At 46.3% G+C, this 19,817-nt stretch overlaps 1 protein-coding gene across 3 annotated transcripts in view; it reads right to left on the reverse strand.

Annotated features, from left to right (window-relative positions):
* CYRIB (CYFIP related Rac1 interactor B) overlaps positions 1 to 19,817 on the reverse strand; it is a 195,531-nt gene that overhangs the window by 15,465 nt on the left and 160,249 nt on the right. For all 3 annotated transcript variants that reach the window (XM_068238025.1, XM_068238024.1, XM_068238026.1), the window contains exons 5-9: positions 16,995 to 17,116; positions 15,185 to 15,290; positions 9,665 to 9,801; positions 6,808 to 6,885; positions 1,819 to 1,935 (exon numbers count right to left, since the gene is read on the reverse strand). In XM_068238025.1, coding sequence (XP_068094126.1) covers positions 1,819 to 1,935; positions 6,808 to 6,885; positions 9,665 to 9,801; positions 15,185 to 15,290; positions 16,995 to 17,116 — 560 coding nt within the window. The remainder of the gene's footprint in view (positions 1 to 1,818; positions 1,936 to 6,807; positions 6,886 to 9,664; positions 9,802 to 15,184; positions 15,291 to 16,994; positions 17,117 to 19,817) is intronic.

Genomic DNA, 19,817 nt, shown 5'->3' on the forward strand with positions numbered 1-19,817 from the left:
ATGTACTATTCAGCTCACCACCACACCAACCAGCATGTGTGACTATCACCAGTACATTCAGCTCACCACCACACCAACCAGCATGTGTGACTATCACCAGTACATTCAGCTCACCACCACACCAACCAGCATGCGCGACTATCACCAGTACATTCAGCTCACCACCACACCAACCAGCATGTGTGACTATCACCAGAACACTCAGCTCACCACCACACCAACCAGCATGCGTGACTATCACCAGTACATTCAGCTCACCACCAAACCAACCAGCATGCGTGACTATCACCAGTACACTCAGCTCACCACCACACCAACCAGCATGTGTGACTATCACCAGTACACTCAGCTCACCACCACACCAACCAGCATGTGTGACTATCACCAGTACATTCAGCTCACCACCACACCAACCAGCATGTGTGACTATCACCAGTACACTCAGCTCACCACCACACCAACCAGCATGTGTGACTATCATCAGTACACTCAGCTCACCACCACACCAACCAGCATGCGGGACTATCACCAGTACACTCAGCTCACCACCACACCAACCAGCATGTGTGACTATCACCAGTACATTCAGCTCACCACCACACCAACCAGCATGTGTGACTATCACCAGTACATTCAGCTCACCACCACACCAACCAGCATGTGTGACTATCACCAGTACACTCAGCTCACCACCACACCAACCAGCATGTGTGACTATCATCAGTACACTCAGCTCACCACCACACCAACCAGCATGTGTGACTATCACCAGTACACTCAGTGACCACCACACCAACCAGCATGTGTGACTATCACCAGTACACTCAGCTCACCACCACACCAACCAGCATGTGTGACTATCATCAGTACACTCAGCTCACCACCACACCAACCAGCATGTGTGACTATCACCAGTACACTCAGCTCACCACCACACCAACCAGCATGTGTGACTATCACCAGTACATTCAGCTCACCACCACACCAACCAGCATGTGTGACTATCACCAGTACACTCAGCTCACCACCACACCAACCAGCATGTGTGCCTATCACCAGTACATTCAGCTCACCACCACACCAACCAGCATGCGTGACTATCACCAGTACACTCAGCTCACCACCACACCAACCAGCATGTGTGACTATCACCAGAACACTCAGCTCACCACCACACCAACCAGCATGTGTGACTATCACCAGTACACTCAGCTCACCACCACACCAACCAGCATGCGTGACTATCACCACTACACTCAGCTCACCACCACACCAACCAGCATGTGTGACTATCACCAGTACACTCAGCTCACCACCACAACAACCAGCATGTGTGACTATCACCAGTACATTCAGCTCACCACCACACCAACCAGCATGCGTGACTATCACCAGTACACTCAGCTCACCACCACACCAACCAGCATGTGTGACTATCACCAGTACATTCAGCTCACCACCACACCAACCAGCATGTGTGACTATCACCAGTACATTCAGCTCACCACCACACCAACCAGCATGCGTGACTATCACCAGTACACTCAGCTCACCACCACACCAACCAGCATGTGTGACTATCACCAGTACACTCAGCTCACCACCACACCAACCAGCATGCGTGACTATCACCAGTACACTCAGCTCACCACCACACCAACCAGCATGCGTGACTATCACCAGTACACTCAGCTCACCACCACACCAACCAGCATGTGTGACTATCACCAGTACACTCAGCTCACCACCACAGTATCAATGCAATCTATCTGCCGAGTAACAGCTGCGTGTGGTAGGTTAGTAACGCCCACCACTTACCTCTGATACAAACTTTGTTGTGGCGTCACTTAACGTTTTCAGCATGGGCGTCGCCTCTGCGTAGAACAATGACATTCTGTTGGCTAGTTCATTATTCACTTCATTTTCTCCCTCTGCCTTTAAAAAGAAATTTAATTAGCAATAAAATATTTATTAACAGCACTTTTAATTGCACTAGCCTTTGCAGTGCAAAAAAAAGTGTTGTAATTTACATAAAAACTCTTATGTGGTACACAGCAGCCAATCAGATCCAGATATTCTGAAAATGGGATTGTGATCGCACCCTGTGTAGAGTACAGCCGCTTCTTGTCTCTGTAACCACACCTTCACACCTCATGAGGGTGTACTCAGTATAAAGGAATCCTATAATGGATATATTGCAGCTAGACATGTGATACTGCCCTTAGTGGTGGCTTAAAGGACAACTGAAACAACTGGGATATGGAGGCTGCCATATTTATTTCCTTTTAATCAATACTAGTTGCCTCACTATCCTGCCGATCCTCTGCCTCTAATACTTTTAGCCATAGACCCTGAACAAGCATGCAGATCAGGTATGTCTGACATTATTGTCAGCTCTGACAAGATTAGCTGCATGCTTGTTTCTGGTGTTATTCAGACACTACTGCAGCCAAACAGATCTGTAAGGATGCCAGGCAACTGGTATTGTTTAAAAGGAAATAAATATGGCAGCCATATTGTTCTCCCTACAGTCGCCCTTTAACCAGTTCACCACCGAGGGTGAACTGAAATTTGAAAATTGCTTTAGTTCATAAAGGGAAATTTATGGGCTAAAGCAATTTTCAAATTTCAGTGTTCCTACCACTAAAACTGCTTGTCACAATAAAATTATCTATACCTAATTTTTCTTGCCACCAATTAGGCTTTCTTTGGGTGGTATGTTTGGCTAAGAATTATTTGATGCTAAATGTATTTTAATGGAAATAATAAGAAAAAAATGGAAAAAGCATGAATTATTTCTCAGTTAATATACAGTGACAATATTTTATTTGGAAATAAAAATGCATTTTTTCAGTTTTGCGTCCGTCACTTATTATAAGACCTTATTTGCAAAAATAACAGTAATATACCTTAATGACATACTTAAAAAGCAGAGTCCCTAAGGTAACTATTTATGTTTTTTTTAATTAAATGTCACTTATTTTTATAAAAGTGTTTTATTTTGTTAACTATGGGAGTGGAGGTAAGGGGTTAGAGTTTTATGTATTTTTATTTAATGGGATGTATTTAGGTGTAAATGTATTGTTTGGCCACTAGATGTCTCCCCCCCCCCCCCCCCCTTATTCATATTGTGTGCCGTTTACTGTATACACACCTTACAGGAAGTATTGAGTGTATGACAATGACCACTGGCATCCCATTGATGCTGGTGATCACGGCTCACAGGCACTTAGGCCTCTTTTCCACGAACTGTTGAGCTGTGTGCTCAGCAAGCAGTTACCAGGCAGCAGTGAGCAGTTACTAGGCAGCAGTGAGCAGTTACTAGGCAGCAGTGAGCAGTTACCAGGCAGCAACGAGCAGTTACTAGGCAGCAGTGAGCGGTTGTGAGAGTTTGATAGGCATTTCACTGCCTAGAAACAGTTTGTGGAAAAGAGGCCTCAGATTGGTGAATGGGAATTGTGTACCCATTAGGGATGATTAATGAGATGCAAATAATTCTGAATGTATGCAGGATTATGTCAATTTTGTATGCTAATTTATGCATCTTGAAAATAGACCAATCAATTTAAATCTTGGTGGGACTTTATTGGTCCATTTTCAAGCTACATAAATTTGTAAACAACATTGACATATTTCTGCATACATTTAGAACTATTTGCATCTCATTGATCATCCCTAGTCTCCATTCACTGATCTGAGTGCTAACGGGCTGCGATGAGAACACGCAGCACATGCTCACGGCGGGAGGCGTATATCTACACCCCCGAGGAGGACAGTCCCTCCCCTGGGGGATAGACATGCTGTCTAGATCAGGGATGCTCTCACGAGTAATCAAGTGTGTAAACACTCAAATTCGTGATTCACATAAGCATTAATTAGCTCAGGTGTGAGGCAGGGACATAAGGGGTTAGTTACCCACAGTTCCGTGTTCTCCCTGCGCTCCAAATAGCTTGCACGTGTCCTATTGGACGTGATGCAAGCCTCACTGCGGGCACTTCCTCCTTCAAGCCGGAAGGAGGAAGTGTGTGGTGCTGAGGCTCGCAATGCATCCAATAGGACGCGTGCAAGCTATTTGGAGCGCAGGGAGAACACGGAACTGTCAGTAACTAACCCCTTATGTCCCCGCCTCACACCTGAGCTAATTAATGCTCATTTGAATCACGGATTTGAGTGTTTACACACTGGTGATTACTCGTGAGAGCATCCCTGGTCTAGATTTTAATAAATTGTTAAAGGAAACCGGACATGGGGGGATTGAAAAAATGTATACATACCTGGGGCTTTCTCTAACCCCCATTCAGGCCATTTGCTTCCTCGATCCTCCACTAGCCAACCCGTTAAGTAATTCAGTCGGGACGTACTGCGCATGCACGCGCCCCAATTGTATCCCTGTTGCCGGGAGAGTTCTGTGCCTGTGCATTCCTACTGCACAGACGCACCGCCCAGATCTACTACGCAGGCACAGAACTCTCCCATCGCCGGGAGTGTGATGGGGGTGAGCACACAGCTGGACTGCGCATGCGCCGACTTCCCCCCACAGGAGGAATTACCTTGCCGGCTAGCGGAGGATCAAGGCGGCCCGGGAGAATAGCGAGGGAGAAAACTGTCTGAAGGGGGCTGGAGAAAGCACCAGGCATGTATAACTTTTTTCCATTTGTCTCAGGTACATTTTGAAGCAGATCCGAGATGAAAAGCAAACTAAAACGAGTAACGTGTCTATATCTTATCTAAAGTTTACACAGCAAATCTAGCTGCAAACAGCTTCAAGAGTATATGATTATTTTTTCCCGTGATACGAGAGCAGCCATATTCTGCTTGTGATCATTACACAGGCAAGCTGTTCTGCATCTTCACCCCTTACAGCCTGTGAAAACTTCACTCCCCTCCCCTCTGAAGTCTCTGGCTAATAACAGCACCTCCTCCCTCCTCCTGCCCAGACTGAGCTCCCATAAGCCCTTGCTACATGGATCTCAGAGTGCTTAGGCGCTGGAGGAGCTGTGGGTGAGGCTTGTTCAGTTTATAGGGAATTAGGGTATTAAAAAAAAGGTATTGGGCTTGAGGAATGCCATATAAACTATATACAGTTGTTTGCAAAAGTATTCGGCCCCCTTGAAGTTTTCCATGTTTTGTCACATTACTGCCACAAACATGAATCAATTTTATTGGAATACCACGTGAAAGACCAATACAAAGTGGTGTACATGTGAGAAGTGGATCGAACATCATTCCAAATATTTTTTGCAAAGAAATAACTGCAAAGTGGTGTGTGCGTAATTATTCAGCCCCCTTTGGTCTGAGTGCAGTCAGTTGCCTATAAACATTGCCTGATCAGTGCGAATGACTAAATAGAGTGCACCTGTGTGTAATCTAATGTCAGTACAAATACAGCTGCTCTGTGGGGGCCTCAGAGGTTGTCTAAGAGAATATTGGGAGCAACAACACCGTGAAGTCCAAAGAACACACCAGACAGATCAGGGGTAAAGTTATTGAGAAATTTAAAGCAGGCTTAGGCTACAAAAACACTTCCAAAGCCTTGAACATCCCACATAGCACTGTTCAAGCGATCATTCAGGAATGGAAGGAGTATGGCACAACTGTAAACCTACCAAGACAAGACCGTCCACCTAAATTCACAGGCCGAACAAGGAGAGTGCTGATCAGAAATGCAGTCAAGAGGCCCATGGTGACTCTGGACGAGCTGCAGAGATCTACAGCTCAGGTGGGGGAATCTGTCCATAGGACAACTATTAGTCGAGCACTGCACAAAGTTGGCCTTTATGGAAGAGTGGCAAGAAGAAAACCATTGTTAACAGAAAAGCGTAAGAAGTCCCTTTTGCAGTTTGCCACAAGCCATGTGGGGGACACAGCAAACATTTGGAAGAAGGTGCTCTAGGGTCAGATGAGACCAAAATGGAACTTTTTGGCCAAAATACAAAACGCTATGTGTGGCAGAAAACTAACACTGCACATCACTCAGAACACACCATACCCACTGTCAAATATGGTGGTGGCAGCATTATGCTGTGGGGGTGCTTCTCTTCAGCAGGGACAGGGAAGCTGGTCAGAGTTGATGGGAAGATGGATGGAGCCAAATACAGGGCAATCTTGGAAGAAATCCTCTTGGAGTCTGCAAAAGACTTGAGACTGGGGCAGAGGTTCACCTTCCAGCTGGACAAAGACTCTAAACATAAAGCCAGGTTAACAATGGAATGGTTTAAAACAAAACATATCTATGTGTTAGAATGGCCCAGTCAAAGTCCAGATTTTAATCCAAACGAGAATCTGGGGCAAGATCTGAGAACTGCTGTTCACAAACGCTGTCCATCTAATCTGACTGAGCTGGAGCTGTTTTGCAAATAATGGGCAAGGATTTCAGTCTCTAGATGTGCAAAGCTGGTAGAGACATACCCTAAAAGACTGGCAGCTGCAATTGCAGCAAAAGGTGGTTCTACAAAGTATTGACTCAGGGGGCTGAATAATTACGCACACCCCACTTTGCAGTTATTGATTTGTAAAAAAAATGTTTGGAATGATGTATGATTTTCGTTCCACTTCTCACATGTACACCACTTTGTATTGGTCTTTCACATGGAATTCCAATAAAATTGATTCAAGTTTGTGGCAGTAATGTGACAAAATGTGGAAAACTTCAAAGGGGCCGAATACTTTTGCAAACCACTGTATAAGGGGCACAAGTATGCAATGAGTAAACGTTTATCTCGGATCCACTTTAAATAAGACTTGAAGTTTGCTTTGTTGCACATCACAGCATGAAACCATTGTAAATTCCAGCAGAAATTCTCATACTGGGACATTGTTGATCCTCATGCGGCTCAGAGTTCTTCTGTAATAGCTGAAGTCGTTCTGTATGGCGGGATTTGTCATCTGCAGAGAAGAAAATGTCACAGCTTTGTTATAAACGGTGTGGCGGGCCGTGAAAATCACAACAATGAAATAAGTGCTGCCGCTTATGTGAAGCGAATGTCAACCCCGGCCTGTTCAAGTGACCCCGTGCCCTGCCTGAGGGGCTGCAAGTATCTCTTCACAGGCAGAACGTAATGCTGCCATCCCACTCCCCGTGAGTCCCACGCGCATCCGAAATCTCCTGCTATACTATAATTCCTGTCAACATGTGTCCCGCAAGCTTCCGCAACCATCCCACTCCTCGTGTGTCCCGCAAGCATCCCACTCCTCGTGTGTCCCGTAAGCATCCGCAATCATCCCACTCCTCGTGTGTCCCGCAAGCATCTGCAATCATCCCGCTCCCCGTGTGTCCCGCAAGCATCCGCAATCACCCCACTCCTCGTGTGTCCCGCAAGCTTCCGCAACCATCCCACTCCTCGTGTGTCCCGCAAGCATACCACTCCTCGTGTGTCCCGCAAGCATCCCACTCCTCGTGTGTCCCGTAAGCATCCGCAATCATCCCACTCCTCGTGTGTCCCGCAAGCATACGCAATCATCGCACTCCTCGTGTGTCCCGCAAGCATCTGCAATCATCCCGCTCCCCGTGTGTCCCGCAAGCATCCGCAATCACCCCACTCCTCGTGTGTCCCGCAAGCATCCGCAATCATCCCACTCCTCGTGTGTCCCGCAAGCATCCGCAATCATCCCACTCCCCGTGTGTCCCGCAAGCATCCCACTCCTCGTGTGTCCCGCAAGCATCCGCAATCATCCTACTCCTCGTGTGTCCCGCAAGCATCCCACTCCTCGTGTGTCCCGCAAGCATCCACAATCATCCCACTCCCCGTGTGTCCCGCAAGCATCCGCAATCATCCCACTCCCCGTGTGTCCCGCAATCATCCCACTCCTCGTGTGTCCCGCATGCATCTGCAATCATCCCACTCCCTGAGTGTCCCGCATCTGCAATCATCCCACTCCCTGTGTGTCCCGCTTCTGCAATCATCCCACTCCCTGTGTGTCCCCTTGCGCTGGAGCCGGGAAGGTAAATATTAACATGGTTGCCGTTCCGAGCTGCCTAGAGAGACCACTGTGGGACGGAGGACAACCGGGGAAGCCTCAATCAGATCCAGAGGCTTCCCCCCTCCCGAGGTAAATACACCCCAGGGGCCCTTTTTCTCATTACAGGTTCTCTCTAAAGAGTCCCCCCTGCATGCATTGGTAGGAGTCAACGCTTTGAATCCTATGGGAGAAAATCGCTATAGAAATGGTATTGTATGGTATATTAACCACTTAAGCCCGAAGGGTTGAAATTTTTTTTTACATCCGAGCAACTTTCACCCCCCATTCATTTGCCAATAACTTTATCACTACTCATCACAATTAATTGATCTATATCTTGTTTTTTCCGCCACCAATTAGGCTTTCTGTGGGTGGTATATTTTGCTAAGAGCCACTTTACTGTAAATGCATTTTAACAGGAAGAATAAGAAAAAAATGCAAAAAATTCATTATTTCTCAGTTTTCAGCCATTATAGTTCTAAAATAATACATACCTCCATAATTAAAACTCACGTATTGTATTTGCCCATATGCCCCTGGTATTTCACCGTTAAAATTATGTCCCTATCACAATGTATGGCGACAATATTTTATTTGGAAATAAAGGTGCATTTTTTCCGTTTTGCGTCCATCACTGTTTAGAAGCCCATAATTTATTAAATCATATTGATATATTCCTTTGACATGATTTAAAAAGTTCAGACCCTTAGGTAACAATTTATGGTTTGTTTTTTTTTTTTTTATTATTGTAATTTTTTTTTTTTTTTTTATTTAAACTTGTATGTGGGTATTTTTTGGTGCGGGAGGTAAACAGTTTTTTTTTTTTAATATATTTATATGTTTATCTGTAAAACTTTTTTTTTTAGGTGTAATTTGCTATTTGGCCACAAGATGGCCAGAATCAAAAAGTCCTGGGAGCGATCGATCTCGCTCCCAGGCAGAAGAAAGGAGACCAGAGCTCAGAAAAGCCGCAGCGTCTGAAGAGACGCTGTCGGCTTTTCTCCGGGGGGGTCCGATCAGCGAAAGGGATTTATAATCCCTTTCAGTGATCGGTGGGCTAGCGGGCAGCAGCGGGGGCGCGCACGGGGGGGGCCCGCGGGCGCGCGCGCGACCCGCGGGAGTGCGCGCAGCCCAACTGGACGAGAAATCTCGTCCAGTTGGGCTTAAGTGGTTAAAGCTTTGCATTTACACATTGAAAAATAAGTACCGGTACTTTTTAACCTCCCTAGCGGTATGGAGGAGCCCGAGCTGTCCAGGGAAAAGTAGCAGAAAACTGCATGGATGAGTCAGGCTCGTCCAGCAGTTTTAAGACAGGGTCCTATTTATTTTGCGTTCTTATGCACATTTTTTGCATGTTCTGGAAATCTGAGCACACAAATGTAAATTTTAATGCTAAAAAACAAACAGTGAAAAACTGCATGTTTTCTGCCACGAGAGAAAAGGGATACCGACTTACCCAGCAAGACTCCCTTTTGTGGCTGCCCCCGACAATATTTATGTATATAATGTAAAGTGTGTATGTGCTAGACTTAGCAAGACAGCAATAAAATGTTAGTCAGCTCACCTCCTTGGTTCCTGACTATCTGATCTAGCTGGGAGGGTGCTTATAAGTGCGCATAGCCTTCAATCACTTTGCATTCACCTAAATTTTACACACTTGCAACACAACCATAGTAGTATACTGATGGGATTGCTACAATCATACCTTGAGCTCATCAAAGCGTAGAGTGAAGTGAAGGATTTCGGCGAACTGTTTGGCAAGAGCCTGCTCTCGCTCCAGGTGCTGTGTCGGGGAGTAGGGCGTGCTGGTTAGCGCTCCTAGCAGTCCTCGCAACGCTGCCTCTGAAAAGAGCAACACAAATAACCTGAGACACCGGATTTCTGGTAATAAACTAAGTGTGTGTAAATATTTGCCATCTCAAAGTATTTTTCAAAGCCAGGATATCCCTACTACTAATCATACTTATCCGGGGTGTACAGCTGGGTTCTCTGCAGAAGGAGCTGGTAAGGGCCCCTCGGATGAGAATTTAGTGTGTGTACAGCAGTTCCCACCCCCTTCGATGGTGGATCCGCCACTTGGCAGAGGTCATTGCTCTTTTTCCTCTGCCCACTTGCTTCGTCGTGTACTGCTTCTTCGGGGGACACTTCCACAGCAACGGGACAATTTGCTACAGCACTTGGCCCGAACTGTCCAGATTTCCTGCTGTGCGGCATTCATCGCACATGTGTACCCACTGGCTGTCTCAAAGGATACCTTAGTCATTCATTGAATCGAAAATTGATGCCCTGTGTTTGTGGGGGGTTCCCACAGGCTTACCGCACCTCCCGTAGCTCATTCCAAAGCCCTTGTCTTGGGTGTCGGCACAGGAGCAGCATGTCCACGGGAGTAACGTGCACACTACCCCGGGAAGATGTAGCCACCACGCGCAGTCAACAGCTGCCATAGCGGACATACTGTGCATACACGCGTAGTATGTCCGGGTCGGGAGACCGCGCACGCCAGCTACCTCTCCTCATTCCAACATACTGCACCAATCAGGGCTTTGGAATAGGGCTGGTTACACAGAGGCGCGGTAAACCTTTGCGCATTAGGACTAAGGTACCCTTTAACTGCAGCGATCTGCATGGACTTGGATATAAACAGAAATCTGTGCCATTTTTGCCGAGAAAAATACTAGGTGTATTATTTGGGGATATATAACAGTAATAATAATAATATTAACAATCAGTCCTGCTGATCTTTCTGGCTGCAGTAGTGTGTGAATCACACATCTGACACAAGCATGCAGCTAATCCAGAGGAGGAAAGGAAGCAGGTAAATTGCATTGCTTTAAAGCATACATGTCAAACTACGGCCCGTGTGCCAGATCCCCTCCCCAAGTGGATTCTCCCACTTTGCAATATGTTTGGCCCACTCTAGACCACCAGGGAAGCTATATTGAAGGTGAAGCCCTAGATCACCAGGGAAGCCATATGGGGGAGGTAGGGGAAAAGCACAAAACACTAGGGAACTGCATAGGGAAGGATGGGGCCCACTAGACACCAGGGAATTGTATAGGGGAGGGGAGGGAGGACCACTAGACAACAGGGAATTGCATAGGGGAGGGAGGAGAACCACTAGACACCAGTGAACTGTATAGGGGTTGGAGCAAGGCTATTGGAGACCAGGGAACTTCATAAGGATGGAAGGTGGCCAGTAGACCGTGAGGTTGGCCCGCGACTTAGTCCCAGTGTTCAATTACGATCCGCTTTGTATTTAAGTTTGACACCCCTGCTTTAAAGGAATAAATATGTCAGCATATTTGCATATTCCTCTCTGCATAGTTACATAGTTATTTGGGTTGAAAAAAATATACATCCATCGAGTTCAACCAGAGAACAAAGTACAACACCAGCCTGCTCCCTCACATATCCCTGTTGGTCCAGAGGAAGGGGAAGAACCCTTACAAGGCATGGTCCAATTACCCCCAAAAGGGAAAAAAAATCATTCCTGACTCCAGATGGCAATCAGAAAATCCCTGGATCAAAATCACTGGGCATTACCTAGTAATTCTAGCCATGGATGCCTTTCAATGCAAGGAAAAGCATCTAAGCCCCCTTTAAATGCAGATATAGAATTTGCCATGATGACTTCCTGTGGCAATACATTCCACATCTTAATCACCCTTACTGTAAAGAACCCTTTCCTAAATAAATGGCTAAAACGTTTTTTCCTCCATGCGCAGATCAGTCGTTTGAGAAGGCCTAGGGACAAAAAGCTCATCCGCCAAGGTATTATATTGCCCTCTGATGTATTTATACATGTTAATTAGATCCCCTCTAAGGCGTCTTTTCTCTAGACTAAATAGTCCTCTCTCCGCTCCCTCGTTCCCCCCGATGTCCTCCGTTCAACATTCACGCCTTCGGAAGGGTGTATCCGTACTGCACATGCCCAGTCTTGTCTGGGACACAAGTACTTGCGAGGGTTGGCCATGGAGGGCTGAAGAAGTATTTGACCTGCAGGTGTAATCATTTCAGCAGCGGAACAGCGCTGGAACGAGGAGATGGAGGAGGGACTGGGAAGGCTCTATGGGATCTTCTCTCTACATAGACGAGTCTCAAGTCTTTTTTGTTCTCACTTCAAGGCTGCTTTCAAGGACAACTGAAGTGAGAAGAATATGGAGGCTGCCCTATTTATTTACTTCTAACCAATACCAGTTGCCTGGCAGCCCTGCTGATGTATTTGGCTGCAGTAGTGTCTGAATAACACCAGAAACAAGCATGTAGCTAATGTTGTCAGCTCTGACAATGTCAGAAACACCTGATCTGTTGCATGCTTGTTCAGGGGCTATGGCTAAAAGTATTAAGAGGCAGAGGGTCAGCAGGACAGCCAGGCAACTGGTATTGCTTAAAAGAAAGTAAATATGGCAGCCTACATATTCTTCTCACTTTAGTTGTCCTTTAAAGTACACCAGAGACAGGGGGGGCTTGCTCCAGCCCCCTCCAGTCTGATCGCTTCCTCGCCATCTTCCTGCGCCGCTTGGATCCTCCGGTAATTCGGCCCGGAAAGTCCTTCGGACTGGGGCGAATTGCGCATGCGCGGCGCACGCTCCCATCGACAGGAGCATATTGCACATGCTCAGTAGGCTCCTGTCTATGGCAGTGCGATGGGGGAACCACCTAGCAGTGGATCCAGACGGCGCAGGACGATGGCGAGGGGGTGATCAGCATGGACGGGGATCCAAAATGAAAAACTAACTACAAGTAACTTGTCTACATCTTTTATCTAAAGTTTAGTTAGTTTAGAAAGCAAATCTGGCTGCAAACAGCTTCAGCAGAATATGATTATTTCTTCCTGTGAAAGAATGAGGGTAGCCATGTTCTGTTTGTCACATTGTCACAGGCTGAGGGCTGGAGATGCTATCAGCTTGCCTGTGTGTAAATTCAGTCCCCTCTCCTCCTCCCCTCTGCCTCTGAAATCAATGGCTAGTAACCTCCTCCTCCTCCTGCCCAGACTGAGCTCCCATAAGCCCTTGCTACAGTGTGAAAAGCTGTGGGCGAGGCTTGCTTAGTTTATAGGAAGAGTATTAAAACAAAAACAAAAAGTATTGGGCTTGAGGAATGCCTTATAAACTATATGAAAGGAACACAATTATGCAATGAGTAAAAGTTTATCTCGGATCCACTTTAAGAGGAATCTTGCTTTGATCCAAGCGCTGGACGATTCTGGCTCTGCCTTCGCCGAAGAACTGCAGCTTCCAGCAGAGGACTAGTAATAGCATCTTCCTGTCACAGAGATGCACTGTCTGTACAGAATAATGATCTTTTCCATGCTTGGGAATGTTACTTGTACGCTGCATATTCTAGGAAAGAGAGAGGAGCTCCTATTTATACCGGAGCTAACTGTATGTACAGAATGTGTGACATGCGCACCGGAGCTCATTGTACAGAATGCCTGACATGCGCTTGTGTACAACCCTGGCAGCAGCTGGTTAATGTATGCTGCGTGGTGTCTCTGACAGCTCACGTTGTCTGTACATATGCTGTGTAATATGTCCTGCGGCTCGCGCTGTGATTATGCCCAGCCTGTCTTCTGTCAGTGCTGCTGAGTCATTGCAAGTGTTAAAGAGAACCTGTAATAAAAAAGTCCCCCTGGGGGGTACTCCCCTCGGGAGGGGGAAGCCTCAGGGTCCCAATGAGGCTTCCCCCTCCCCTGTAGCTACAGGCAGTCCGGCGCTGGCTCCCCCGATGTGTCCCAGAATCCCCTGGCCACAAGGGGTCAGTAACAAGAAAAAAAATACATATATCCAGGCACATCGCCTCTAGTTAGGACATTAAATAAGTTATTAAGGAAAGGGAGGTGCTGAAGGGGGTGTGGCTAGAAAATGAGCAAAAATCAGTAACCCATCGCACACTCGCATGCAAATAACTTTCCTTAATAACTTATTTAATGTCCTAACTAGAGGCGATGTGCCTGGAAATATGTGTTTTTTCTTGTTACTGACCCCTGTGGCCAGGGTTTTAATTCAGTGCACTCCCTCCTTCCCCTGTATGTGTTTGTCAGCATGTACACAGCTTATGCTGGTGCATGTGCTTTGTGCGCAGGGATACATTACGTTAGCTCCCTTGTGCGATCGGTAAGATGCACTATCTGTCCCAGGAGAGGAAGTTAGGATGTGTGCTCCTAATCCATTGATAGGTTTGATGCAATGAATGTTTGCACTATGCATGTTACAGGGCCAGAGTTAGGACACCTATGTTTACCTGGGTACTTCTGCGCAGTGTAGGTGACTAAGCAAAAGAATGCATTCTTATGTGAACTAAGACCCCGGCTTTTATTAGGAAAAGTTATTTGCATGCGAGTGTGCGAAGGGTTACTGATTTTTGCTAATTTTCTGGCCACACCCCTTTCAGCACCTCCCTTTCCTTAAAAACTTATTTAATGTCCTAACTAGAGGCGATGTGCCTGGATATATGTGTTTTTTTTACAGGCTGTGATAAGTGACTTCTAAAAAGCCTTCTATTGTTACTGATATAGCTCTATAGATATGTGGGGTTAACAGAATGACAGTTCAAGTGCAAGAGGAAAGTGGCCAAATCAAGCAAATATCCCACCCCCCTTTTTTTAACTTTGCTTCTGTTTCACTTTAAAGAGGAACTCCAGTGAAAATAATGTAATAAAAAAAAGTGCTTCATTTTTACAATAATTATGTATAAATGATTTAGTCAGTGTTTGCTCATTGTAAAATCTTTCCTCTCCCAGATTCACATTCTGACATGTATTACATGGTGACATTGTTATTATGGACAGGTTATGTAGCTGTTTCTAGCTGTTCTGGCTGTTACAGACAGCTGTAAACAGCTATTTCCTGTCTGTGAACATTGTTACATTGTGGCAGTTTGCCCAGAGTACCTCGGTCCCAGAGCTTCTTGTGGGAGGGGTTTCACCACAATATCAGTCATACAGCGCCCCCTGATGGTCTGTTTGTGAAATGCAATAGATTTGTCATGTAAAAGGGGGTATCAGCTACTGATTGGGATAAAGTTAAATTCTTGGTCGGAGTTTCTCTTTAAGATAGCCAAGCATACATATATTAGTTTTTAAAGTCAGACTTAAATGACTGACCCTGGATTGCTCACTGAAATACAAAACAGCTGTGGAGAGTTAGCAAATAAACAGCTCAGTTGTAATATTCTGTGGTCAGTGCAGAACACGACTTCCGTAACCTGCAGGAAAAGGACTTACCTAGTCTCTGTGAGAATTCATAGAATTTCTTAAGTTTGCCGACTAGAGGGATGACCGCTCCCCATGCCTTCTCCTGCAGCTTCTCATCAGTAGCATGTTGTATTGCCTGTGGAGCAGGAAGCACATGTCACAAAGTCACACTGATCACAAAACGAGTCAGTTTCAGCAGACCGGCCATTGATGAAAAATAAGCGTGTGCAAGAGACTGCAATGTAAGGCTCTCTATTACCGCTGCCGGACACGGTGGATGGTAAGGGTTAATCACCCAACCCACTCACCCCTAATTCATTCAATGACAAACTCTGACTCTATTGACAAACTCTGACTCTATTGACAAGACAGCAGCTACCATTTTATATAATTCAGGTTTCCAGATTCAATATCCTGAATTCAAACACCCACACTACAAAAATCCTAACTATGCACTGAGTTGATTACATGGGGGCACAATTACAAACCAAGGCGCCCCTCATGTCCACACCCCTTTGCCAGTCTCCCCTTGGTGACACCTATAGCCCCGTGTGCCCGGGGTCATTATAGAAACGTGTAGCCACCACAACGCTCCCAATCATTACAAGTGTGGCCACAACACCACCGGACCAGCAGGAGTCCACCCCTGTATATGAGCTAGGGAGATTAAGAAGTCACCCCCCCCCCCCCCCCCAACTATTTGGCCTCCCTGCAATGGACTTAAGGACCAGCTAACGCCCATAGGCGTCGGCAGGACTTAAGTGGTTTCCCATGGAAACAGCCGCTCGATCGAGCGGCCTTTCCATGTCAGTTCACGGAGGGTGTCTTCGCGAACAGCCGGAGAGCCGCTGATCGTGGCTCGCCGGCAAAATGTAAACACGTTTACATCATATGGCGCTGCTGCGCAGCAGCGCCATAAGGCAGATCGGCGATCCCCGGCCTCTGATTGGCCGGTGATCGCCGGCATATGATAGGCTGAAGCCTATCCTTCAATGCGCAGGACGGATATCCGTCCTGCGCAGCCCATGGAGGGAGAGGGAGGGACGGGAAGGCAGGGAGCGCCGAAAACGCTGCAGAGGGGGGCTTTGAAGAGAGCCCCCCCGCAAAGCGCAGCAAGCCGGCGGCGATCAGACCCTCCCAGCAGGACATTCCTCTAGTGGGGAAAAAAAAGGGGGGGGTAGTCTGATCGCCCTGGCTAAATCCTGATCTGTGCTGCGGGCTGGAGAGTCTACGCAGCACAGATCCTGCAAAACACCCCTGGTCCTTAAGTGGTTAAAACAGAAAGAATTTGCGATAATTCAGGTTGGAGTGAGCTTGAGATGTCTCCCAGTGCATCACTGCTGAATATATGCAAATTAACCATTGTTACCCTTAGAAGCTAAACACACCTCCAGAACTGCTGGAATGCAATGATGTGTCAGCTTGTTAATTTGTACAGAGCCATAATAATCCAACATGCATACAGACTGTTTTGGACTGTTTGATCCTCATCAGTGCATGGCATGGATTAATGTGGCTTTAGGCAGTAGGGCTGGTAACGCCGAGAGGTACAGACTAACCAGCAAGCTCATGGTGACCCAGAACTCATTGTAGTGTGTAAGGGACTACAATGGTCCTAAAAGCCCCCTTACTAAAATACTAAGGAAAACAAAAGTTTGCTTTCTTAAAACAGAAAGAATTTGTGATAATTCAGGTTGGAGTGAGCTTGAGATCTATCCGAATGCATCACTGCTGAATATATTCAAATTAACCATTGTTGCCCTTAGAGGCTGCACCCCCATAGCTACACCTCCGATTGGTCATTTAAGATACATGAAAATCATCACAAGCAATGGCTCACCTCTCGGATCTCCAGGCCGGCTCCTCGGTACGACTGTAAATCGTCCAAAATACCTTCTGCATCTTTTAATACTATGTTCACCTGATTATAAATATCCTTTTCAGACTCTGTTGGTTGAGCATCTGGGTGGCATGAAATCATACGATTATTAGCTTGTACATTACACACAAAGATCTCAGGCCAATTCCCACCAAAGCTGAGGTAACGGTTTAGAGTGGTCACCGGACAGCTTACACCTACTTGTGAGTCTGGTAACAACTTCTCCCCCATCATGATCCTCAGTTATACTAAACCTTCAAAGGGAACCAGAGAAGAACAAAGCTTAAAAATGAAAAAAAAGTTATACATACCTGGGGCTTCCTCCAGCCCAAAAGCCTGGATTGCTCCCACGCCGCGGTCCTCCGCTGCCTCTATCGCCACTACCGGGTCCCGTCACTTCCGCCGGACGCGACCAGTCTTCCGCATGCACAGGGGCTCCCTCCAGCTCTGTACGCATGAGCCTGCGCAGTACGGAGGGAGCGCACTGCCATTGCGTCGTCTGGCCGAAATGACGGGACCCGGTACCAGCGGACAGAAGGAGCGGAGGACGGCGGCGTGGGAGCGATCCAGGCTTATGGAGCTGTAGGAAGCCCCAGGTATGTATAAATCTCTAATGTTCGTCGTCTCTTTTTCTCTTTCAAGGAGAGTAGAAGATGAAAAATACAAGGGGGTATCGTAAAGTTTTCATTATCACTCAGTTATCATGGCATACTGATGAAATTTTGTCAGTGTCACCATTGGTCCCTAAGTGCATGATGTTGAGAAAATCAATTATAGCCTTTATTTCTTTTACAGACTATGCCAAAAGTGACTAAAGTGTGAGATCCAAAAGATTGAGGAGTGCAACATGATAATGTTCCTGCATTCGAACGGTAAGTGCCTGGCATCATGCCTCACTATTGTGAGGTGGAAAAGGAATTTCCAAAATGGTAACATGTCCCTCACAGATGAGCCAAGACCTGGAAGACCATCACTGAAGGACAATGCGGCTATCCCTCACAGATGAGCCAAGACCTGGAAGACCATTGCTGAAGGACAATGCGGCCATCCCTCACAGATGAGCCAAGACCTGGAAGACCATCACTGAAGGACAATGCAGCCATCCCTCACAGATGAGCCAAGACCTGGAAGACCATCACTGAAGGACAATGCAGCCACAGTGAAGAAAGTGGAGTGTTTAATCCTAAAGGACAAATAACCATCCAAATAATCTTGAATGAAATCAAACTAGCCTCAGTTATGGTAGTGTGTGGAAAATTATTCATGATGAACTGCATATGTCTAAGGGCCTGTTCCCACTGCAGTTTTGGATGCGAGGCGATTGCCGCATCGCCTTGCACCCCTCCGCAAGTACTTCCGGTTGTCTTCCATACAACCAGATGCGGAGTCATGCGGCTTCCCCTCGTGGGCTATGGGGACTTGGATGCGTGCTGCAGAAAATTGCAGCATGCATCCCCTGCATCGCGTAGATAAATTTGCGTCAATGGAAGCTACTCCATTGACGTGAAATAGTTGCAGTTTACTTGCATTGCGGATCGGTTTCCGCATTGCAACGCGTCTAGTGGAAACGTGCTCTTAGGTGTCTGCACGCTGCGTTCCACGTTTGCTAACCCCTTTCCAAAAACAAACACAGCGTGACCTTTCAAGACAAATGTTGACACAGTTGGAACAGAATGAAGAGGATTTTTTAGGTCGGGCACTATTACCCTTTCAAGTGCAAAAACTTTATCCTGCTGCGAATATCAATATACTGTACCCTAATAACTTCCAGGTGATAAATAAAACATTACGGTACCCTGTCGCACTTTGGGGAGAACCTTATACTTGAACTCTACAAGAGGCACAATGGTGACAACTTACCAGCGACTATCCAAAACGTCTAACATCAGTTTGGGTGGAAATGGCTTTTGAACATGTACACAAAGCAATAGATGTAAAGCAAGTGGCGCTTCGAAGGCATTGGGTTAAACGCGATAAGCGTAAAGCATTAGAAAATAATACAGTAGAGGACAAACTAAATACTAACTTCAGCTAAAATAACATTTTGAATGGACTTTGGAAGAGCAAGCTCTCTGGTCAGCATGGTAAAACAGTCACTGTTCCTATTGAGTGTATCATTTGTCACACACTGTCCTTCTTGCGGGTGTCTCTTAACAGTAAGTGTAAGGCAACTCTCCTAACAGGGAATGTTATATACTTTACACTCCAGTTCAGGATGGCAAATTTACAGCACCTACTCTTAAGGCTCATACACACATCAGACCATAGTCTTTGGAAAATGAAAGATCACAGACCAATTTTACCCCCTTCCATGTAGTAGGAGACTCATACTCTACACAGTCTATTCTATGGAGCTGAACTCCCCATCAGACAGAAATCTTTGCAAGATGCTGCACACACAGATGCTGTACAGACACAAAAGATCAGTATCTGCAAAAGATCTGTTCCTGCAAAATGCATTGATAGTCTATGAGATCTGCAGATCATCATACACACCTTGTTTAAAAGACATTCATCTGCAGATCAGATCCACCAGGATAATTTTTCTGATCTGCAGGTGATTGTCTGATCTGCAGATGAAATGTCTGTTAAACAAGGTGTGTATGATGATCTGCAGATCTCATAGACTATGAATGCAATTTGCAGGAATGGATTTTACGCAGGAACAGATCTTTTGTGTCTGTACAGCATCTGTGTGTGCAGCATCTTGCAAAGATTTCTGTCTGATGGGGAGTTCAGCTCCATAGAAAAGACTGTGTAGAGTATGGCTCTCATACTACATGA

Source organism: Hyperolius riggenbachi, chromosome 5 (assembly GCF_040937935.1).
Source record: "Hyperolius riggenbachi isolate aHypRig1 chromosome 5, aHypRig1.pri, whole genome shotgun sequence".
Classification (NCBI taxonomy): Eukaryota; Metazoa; Chordata; class Amphibia; order Anura; family Hyperoliidae; genus Hyperolius; species Hyperolius riggenbachi.